Source organism: Delphinapterus leucas, chromosome 7 (assembly GCF_059928025.1).
Source record: "Delphinapterus leucas isolate spDelLeu-1000000601 "Yukka" chromosome 7, BTC_Dleu_Yukka2, whole genome shotgun sequence".
NCBI classification, from domain to species: Eukaryota; Metazoa; Chordata; class Mammalia; order Artiodactyla; family Monodontidae; genus Delphinapterus; species Delphinapterus leucas.
In genome coordinates, this window is record NC_143135.1 from 100,907,747 (window position 1) to 100,916,630 (window position 8,884).

General features: G+C 42.7%; 1 protein-coding gene across 1 annotated transcript; it reads right to left on the reverse strand.

Annotated features, from left to right (window-relative positions):
- Positions 1-506: 506 nt before the first annotated feature.
- ACRV1 (acrosomal vesicle protein 1) lies at positions 507-6,392 on the reverse strand. Its single transcript, XM_089915784.1, is given in 4 exon segments — positions 507-1,019; positions 1,782-1,920; positions 3,732-4,162; positions 6,341-6,392. Coding segments are annotated over 4 exon segments (747 nt in total). The 3' UTR covers positions 507-894.
- Between the last annotated feature and the right edge of the window lie 2,492 nt (positions 6,393-8,884).

The window sequence follows — 8,884 nt, forward strand, 5'->3', positions numbered from 1 at the left end:
TGATCCAGCAATCCCACTACTGGGCATATACACAGAGAAAACCATAATTCAAAAAGACACATGCACCCCAATGTTCATTGCAACACTGTTTACAATAGCCAGTTCATGGAAGCAACCTAAATACTCATTGACAGATCAATGGATAAAGAAGATGTGGTGCATATATACAATGCAATATTACTCGGCCATAAAAAGGAACGAAATTGGGTCATTTGTTGAGATGTGGCTGGATCTAGAGACTGTCATACAGAGTGAGTAAGTCAGAAAGAGAAGAACAAATATCATATATTAACGCATATATGTGGAACCTAAAAAATGGTACAGATGAACCAGTTTGCAGGGCAGAAATTGAGACACAGATGTAGAGAACAAACATATGGACACCAAAGGGGGAAAGAGGCAGGGTGGTGGTGGTGTGATGAATTGGAGATTGGGATTGACCTATATACACTGATGTGTATAAAATGGATGACTAATAAGCACCTGCTGTATAAAAAAGTAAATAAAATCAAATTCAAAAAAAAAAAGGAAAAAGAAAGAAATAAAATGGATCTACTTTATTGTGTGGAGCAGAAGGAAGCTCAGAGTGACCCTGCCCCTGGTTGATGGGAAAAGACTCTGTCTGGAGTCTATATTCTTTAATCATGTGGAATTTATTGAAAAAGAAAAGAATGTTGAGAGATGGGGGAAGGGGATAGGGAAGTTGGAGGCCAGAGAAGAATGTGTAACAGGGCATGGATAGGAGAGGAAAGATATTTGAGCTTCCTGTCTGATAGGCAGAGGAAGATGTGATTAGTTTTTGACTGGGGAAGAAACTAAATATAAATTGAGTCCAGTAGGGTGATGGAGGACTTTTGCTGCCTGACTCAGAGCAGGAAGCAAGGGCACAGGCTTCTAGACCTTGTTGCAGAAAGATTGATTCCGACAGCATATAACTTGCATCCTGGTTCCATGGGATAAGTGGTTCATGGATGGGCACATGTTTTCACAGCCCTGGACAATGAATTGAAGTTTTCCACCTGAAAGAAGCAGAGGCAGACTGTAATGAGCAGAAAGCTTCCTCCTCCAATCTTAGCTTTCATCCATGGTTCCCAGTGTCCCTATGTAGGCACGACCAAGTCCTCCAACTTGTATATTCTTCCCTTCCTCCCTTCCATCTGCTGCTTCTGGACCCTTCCCCTGATCAGTTGCCCACTCTTTCTAGTGAGGGACCAGACAAACCACAAGGGAAGTCAGGCAGTCAAGGGAAGTTCATGGGATGGAAGTAACCAAGATCCCTTCCTTATTTTGAGGATGAGGACTGAGTGTAAGGGTAGAGAGGTGTAGGAAGACACATATACAGGTCTGCCAACCTGTGAACACAGACTGGTGGACAACTGTTTATTACTTAACTTATGTATTCAATATTTAGTAAATGCCTACCATGGGCTGGACATTGTGCTAAGTGCTAGGAATATATAGCCATGAACAAGATAGACACATTCCTGAGCTTACTGTCAATGTCTCAAGGGGCAACCCACACATTTCTTTAATAGGAAGAGACAGCCAATCTCCCTGCCTCTTTTTAAGACATCGTAAGCCTGCTGGGAAGGGCCTCTCCCTCAATAGCTGGAATTCTGCTCTTGATTCTTGAAAGGATAAGGTTCTCCTGGATCTCCAAGTTTCTGGGGAATCACAGCTTGTTCCCTCCTCGTCCCCTGCCACCCTATCTCCTCCCCATCAGTACTCAAGCTGGTTGATGTGTTCTCTGGCGAAGACTGGCTCATGAAGTCCCCACATACCTTCAAAGATCTTCTTTAACATGCACTGCTGGGAATTCTGAGTGGAGCAGACTCCCTCTCCTTGAAGACATTTTCCTTGGTCATTCATATAAGAGCATGTGTGGCAATTTAATACTGGGCCTGAAAATTTAAGATCAGCCTGATGAAATAACCTTAGGATCCAGGTTGTATAGCCTTGAGTCACACATCTGGGGAGGGATGATGGGCAAAAAGTAGGTGGATACAACACATTTCATTTCCTGGTTCTTGTTAGGGATGTGAGGGCTCTGTGTCTGAAAGAGCATATTTTCTCTTCTGTGCCGGAGGAAATGCCTTCATTCTTATTGCTTCATCTATGATTTTCATTACTGATGAATCCCACATTTATCTCTCTAGTACTGACTTTTATTCTAATTCATCACCCAGTGGCTTCCTGGACATTTATCATTAGATGCCCTTCTGCAGTGTCTAACTCAATAGGAGCAATAGAACTCCTCATGTGACTGGCTCCCTTTCCTACTCCCCATCACACTCTCACTTATCACAAGGCACAAACACTTGCAGTGAAATCTGACTGATTAATAAGCTGTGTTAGAATGCTGTAATGTTGCAAACATTACATCAATTCTCTATTCTCAAAGTGACCTTCAGTCAGGTCAGTTTGTCACAAAGCACAGTCTCTTTGAAGCGATTCCATATTGCCTCTCTACCTCCACTGCCAATTCCCTAATTAAGGAAGCATAAAGTGGAAAGAATATGAGCTTTGGAGTCAGACTTAAGTTTGAATCCAAGGTTTGCTACTTTCTAGCCGGATGATGTAACTTCTCTCGTCTGAAAATTTGGAATACTGCTACTTATGTAATGGGGTGAAATATAAAGTGTCTATGTCTGGTAATAACTTGAGACATTAAACCTTGGATCTTGCTTTCCTTCCTTAAAGAACCCCTTTTGAGTAAGAGCCAAAGAATTGCACTTGTCCTGGGAACTTATTTCTGGATCTAACAGACAAAAGTGTCAGCATGCTTTACTTTCCATTGATGAAAGAAATGTTCACATATTGAGTGAGGTATGGAGAAGTTATTCTGGCTTATACATTAGTTAACTTGAATTTTATGCTAACTAAAACAGCCTCTTTGTGGCCTATTGAACAACTGCTTTAATTATTAAAGAAAAGGTCACATTAACCAGAAGTAAAAAATGTCCATGTTAAAAATAAAGATTAAATACCCCTCTTCATGGGATGCCAGTTCCAGTACTCCATTGATGATAAAACTCCCTTCCCAGGTGCCAAGGCCATACTGTACATGTATGTGCTGGTCTTTTTGTTTGTTTGTTTGTTTGTTTGTTTTTAACCTTGAAGAAATGTATCCCTGACTTGTTTAATGTTCTTTGTTCTGACAAGATATAGAACTGTGCTGAAAACTCTGCTCCTCCAGAGCAGTTTCTCAGAGTAATCTGGGAAGCTGGCTTCTGGGCTATAGTCCTCACTTTGGCTCAAATAAAACTCTTTTCTATTATTATTATTGATTGTTTATTATTTCCATTGACACCGTGTTCAAACATGAAAACCGAGATCTACAAGCTCCACTGCTAGACATCTCTTTAGAGGGTTTGCAAAGCATTTTGACATAGTTTGTTAAGAGGCAGATTTAGCATGAAGCTCACCAAAGTTTTCTTCCATGAGCCCCTTCCAGGGGAGCTGTGGGCATCTGTATTCACAATTTCTTACATAGAGTGAAGTTGGAGAGACTGCTGGTACTTTTATATTTGTTTTGTTTTTCTTAAAGAGGGCCCTCTGAACAGTTTAACCTCCAAAGGGCCCCACAAAACCTGGATCTTGCCACCTGGGATTATTGTAAAGAAATGTAAAGAGATGTAAAATGTAAACAGCTCTCTTTGGGAGCTGTTTGTGAAGTGTATGAACTATTCTTTCTTCTAAACTCCTTAAAATTGGTTTTCTGTATGTGTTACCTACTTCCCACCTGAAGTCAAGGATGGGCACCCATCCAAATGTGGCTCACCTGAAATTGTGCTTGAAGGCGGGATGCCTGAAGGCTGTTCACCTGCAGACCGTTCACCAGAAGTCTTTTCACCCGAAGGCTGTTCACTGGAAGCGTGTTCACCTGCAGCGTGCCCACCTGCAGCATGCCCTCTTGAAGCGTGTTTGACTGCACTGTGCCCGCCTGAAGCATGTTCGACTGCATCGCGCTCACCTGAAGCGTGTTCAGCCGCAGTGTGCTCACTTGAGCCATGCTCACTCAAAGTGTTCTCGCCTGAAGAAGTCTCATATAAAGCCTCACCATCTGAAGGGTTTTCAAGTGAAAAGTAGTCACCTGAAGGTTGCTGAACTGAAGCTTGATGATCCATAGAGCCAGGAAGCTCATCAGATTGACCTGATGCTCCTGGGATGGAGAAATAACAGAAGAGAGATGGTAAAGGTGAGAGAGGACGTCTGGATAAAGAGTGCTTTCCTATGGAGCAAGGCTAATGTTGTGGGGTTCCTAGGTTTCTGGGGGCCTAGGCCAAGCACCTGAAGATACTGCAGATGTTGGATGCAGTCAACCAGTTACCTGGGAGGCCATGAAGGACAGGGGTGTTAAGGAAACACAGAGACCACCTCTGTGATTGAAGGGAAGAATTTTAAGATCCACAACATTTGTGTGGATCTGTGTACCCTGAGTGGGCACATGGGGGCCTCCTCACCCAGCACCAAAAGCACTGTGCCTCCCTGACAGAGCCAACGGCAGGAAATCAATGTCCCATCATTCATGTAATCAGAAGTCCACCACTAGCCTCCCTCCAGTTCCCCTGTGGGTGAAAGGTAAGAATGGAGGTACAAGAGGGAGAGAAAGCAAATTGTTTCAGTAGCTGAGTAATTCTAGCTGAAACTGAGGGTGGAAGATTTTAAACTTTGGACAAGATAAATTTTAAGCTAGAGATGACAAATATCTAATGAACCCACAAAAATTACCAGAAGGCACTAAGACACCTTTACTTGGCAAGTTCATGTTCTTTCACACACTCAACCCCAATCCATGTGAGTTGGGGACACAAAGCCAAGTTGCTGTTAATTATTAAGATAAAAACAATCTTTGCTTCTATATCCCTGAATTGAGATTCCTTGTGACATATCATTTACACCAACTTTACAGAGTTGTCATGAGTATTCAATAAGATAAACTGTGAAGTGCCTAGTCCGTTGCTCAAGTGCTCAGCTAATTTTAGTTTTCCCTCCTCCTGACCTTGCATTTGGAATTACAAAACTCTTAGCTGGTCGTTCTGTTCTGACCACTCTCTTCTACATTTAATCCATCTTATTAGTGGCTGTCAGACAAATATCCTTAAGTACAACTTTCATTTTATTAAGTGTAGCACCAAGCAGACAATTTGATTATTACTTTTTTTAAAAATTATTACTCTTTGACTGAGTAACTGATTTAGACTGAGTAATCTAGAGAAGGGTGGTGAGTAGACTATAATGACTAAATTATTAATCCTAGCCAAAAGCTGAATTACAGGATCTTTGAGACCTAAGTCCCCAAAATACTCTAGCTCTGTAAGAATCCTGCAAATATATATATTTGTGTGTGTGTGTGTGTGTGTGTGTGTATGTATGTATGTATTCTGAGTGATTTGAAGACCTTACAATCAATAACTTTCAAAAGGCTAGCATTAGAATATGTTGATAAAGGAAAGGTAAGATTTGCTAAGGCTTTAAGGAATTTTTAATTTTAAAAAGTTGTTACAGAAATATCATCTTCTTGACTGATCCTTCAAAAGTTAACAGAAGTTTTAATAAAGAAATTTCTGATACGGAAGGGAGGCTTGAAAAACACACTAATTTCTTTGTCATGCTTATAGTTTATGACTCACTGCCTCACAAAGTGGCTAGGACATACTACCTTCTGGTAGCTATGTAGCTACGTTTCTCAGTCAACTTTTGAAAGTCTAAGAAAGCAAAAGACAAAATCTCTGAGAACTGACGTTACAGAAAACACGTTGTCATTTAATAGACAGCTCAGAGCTCATGGCCTCTCACTTCTCCTGTAGGAGGAAGGAGGGGAGGGAACAGAGCCCACCCTGAATGGGGGTCCTGAAAGAGGAAATACCACTGGATGGATAGACCAATGAAAGAGTGGCTTGTAAGGTCTCTGGTCCAGAGCCATGCTGTGTTCTCGGATGACTTTCCAGGCATACCACACTCCCATCTCCTCATGTCTCTCCTTCTACATTAACTACACAAGGATCCCCTACACTCAGTTCACGGGGGCAAACCTTCACTGGACCTCCACAGAACCCCTAGACCAATCTTCTCATTTCACAGAGCATCAGATACAATGTCAAGTGGCTGAAAGTATTAGGAACGAGACTGTGCTAAGCCAGTCTCTGATGGTGAAGCCATAACTAGGAGGAACCCACCACTGGTTCAGTAGCTCTCAGAGTTGAACTTGTTCAGCTACTCCTAATTCTGAGTTAGATTGGTTTGGGTAACTAAGATACTGGCCTGCCTTCTTCAAGGGCTGAAATGCCTTAAAGGTGCCTCTTACATGTCCACCCAGAGCCAAGACAAGAGGACTTACCTCTGGCAGATCCAAGCAGATACAGACTCACTAATAGAAGACATTTCTTCATCTGGATTTTGGGAGAGAGGGCACCCTGGTGTGGGGCACCCAAGAGCCGTGAAAAAGACTGTGAGCAGAAGCTCCCAGTGCTGAGCCACAGAGTCTGGGATTCTAGAACCTCAGAAACAATCCATGATTCATCACAATGTGTTGTGCTCTGAGGTTCTCATGTCGCCCGATCAGGCAGGTTGGACCTCTGGCAACCCACGGCAAATTGTACTGTGAAGGCTCATGCACCATGGTATATTGGGGCTCTCTGCCCTACCTTAAAAACTCATATTGCCAAAATAACATATACTCTATGTAATAAATTTTAAAATCTATCTACTCTCTTTTTAAAGTGTTCTTGACAGTGAGGTGTGATTAGCTGGTTATTTTTTGTTTGACTCTCTAAATCAGCCTTTTTTCCTTTTGGTCCTGGACCCCAGAAGGATGATCTCTCTTGAGTTGATCACCTGAGTGCTGGTTGGGGTTGGCTTTAGATTGTGTTTAGCCAATGGAAGATTGGAGAAGAGAACACACACACACACATACACACACACACACACACACACACACACACACACACACACACACACATACACACGGATTGAGATGGAAGTATTTATTCCTCCTATTACCTTCCTGCCACAGTTCTGACACTGGCTGGGTCTTGATGTGACAGTTTTTGAAGGGTGTCCTCTCTTCCATGGCTTCAGCTCTCCACCAGGCTATGGTTACATGTTTTCCTTCCCCTGCTCCCTCAGGCCTAGGAATGATGATGATTTCTTGCAGTTGCTAAATTTGGATGCCCTGACTTTATTATATTTTTTCCTTAACCCTGCTCACTTCTGCTAATAGTATTTTCATAATGACCTATATCAATCATGGTTTGAGCAGGAAACAGATGGCAAACTCAAATGGGTAACAGGAGAATTTACGTGATATGGGATCTACAAGACATATTTGAAAGCTGTGCCTTGAGCTGTAACTGCTGAGAAGATGGATGCAGTGAAGCATCCACCTGGTATTAAGCTAGAACTTTTGGGGGATTGGGTGGCAGAGCTACCATAGCCCCCATCTCCTCCCTCTTCCCTGCCCACCTCTCTTGGACCACTTTGTTACATGTACCACTGAATGCTGGATCTAGAATAGATGTATTTGTCACTCATAATTATTTAATGCTTGTCTCCCCCATTAGACTTTTTTTTAATACACATAGCAGGCAAGTGTGATGACTTTTTTAAATATTTATTTATTTTATGTATTTATTTTCCTTATTATTATTATTTTTGGCTGCATCAGGTCTTAGTTGCAGCACACAGGATCTTTGTTGAGGCATGCGGGATCTTTTCGTTACAGCTCATCGTCTGCTTGGGTTTCTCTCTAGTTGCAGTGTGCAGGCTTCTCTCTAGTTGTGGCATATGGGCTCCAGGGCATGTGGGCTCTGTAGTTTGTGGCACATGGGCTCTCTCATTGAGGCGTGCGAGCTCAGTAATTGTGGTGTGCAGGCTTAGCTGCCCCTCAGCATGTGGAATCTTAGTTCCCCAACCAGGGATCGAACCTGCGTTCCCTGCATTGGAAGGTGGATTCTTTACCACTGGACCACCAGGGAAGTCCCTTCCCCATTAGACTTTAAGCTCCTTGAAAATGGTGTTCCAGTCTGTCTTGATCACTGTTGTATTCTCACTACCTAACAGCATGCTTGACACATAACATGTGCATTTTTCCTGCATGAAGGAAAAAATGAATTATCTTTTCTGGACCTTGCTCTACTTCATGGAGGAAGATGTATAGACAGCCCCTAGAGTGGGCTTGCTGAAGATTCTGGGTCAATGGGAGAAAGCAGGACCTCAGGGATCAGAAGTTGCAGAGGCCAACCCTACTTGGCTTGAGTTGGAGGACAAAACTAGGTTTTCCAGGTCTGCGGCTCCACTCCTCTGGAGGAGAGAAAGGCATGACACAGAATGCCATCAATAGTTCCTTTTTTTGATGTGGAGTGAGTTAGGAGCTGAGATCACATTCAGTCAGACTTTTGTTGATAGAAGCAGTGGAAATTAGTGGAAAGGAAGTGGTGTTATCTATACCACCTACCAGTTTAAAGTATGCCAGCAGTTCTCTTTGTAATTATCAGAACTTTCTGGGACATCCCTGCCTCACGCCTCCCCAGGAGTGACAATATTAACAGATAAGACCTTAAAGCCTGAATGTTCTCTCCTTAAACCTCATCCTCCAACTTCTTCCTCCCTCTTTTTAAGGTTGGCTTTACAGAACTATACCCCAACCCCACCCAGGCTGACTTTCACTGGGCTCTACTTTGGGAATCTTCTCCCTGTGTCCAGTAGTCTGGCACTTTAAAGTCCGACCTTTGAGTATCTGAGCTCATCATAGAGCTCATCATAGAGCTCCATCACCCATGTGGTGATGGAGAATTCACTATGGAACTTGAACAGTTCTGGAGCTAAGACATCCAGAGGTATTCCGGGTCCTGCCCAGATGAGTTAATGCTCCAATTTCTACTGC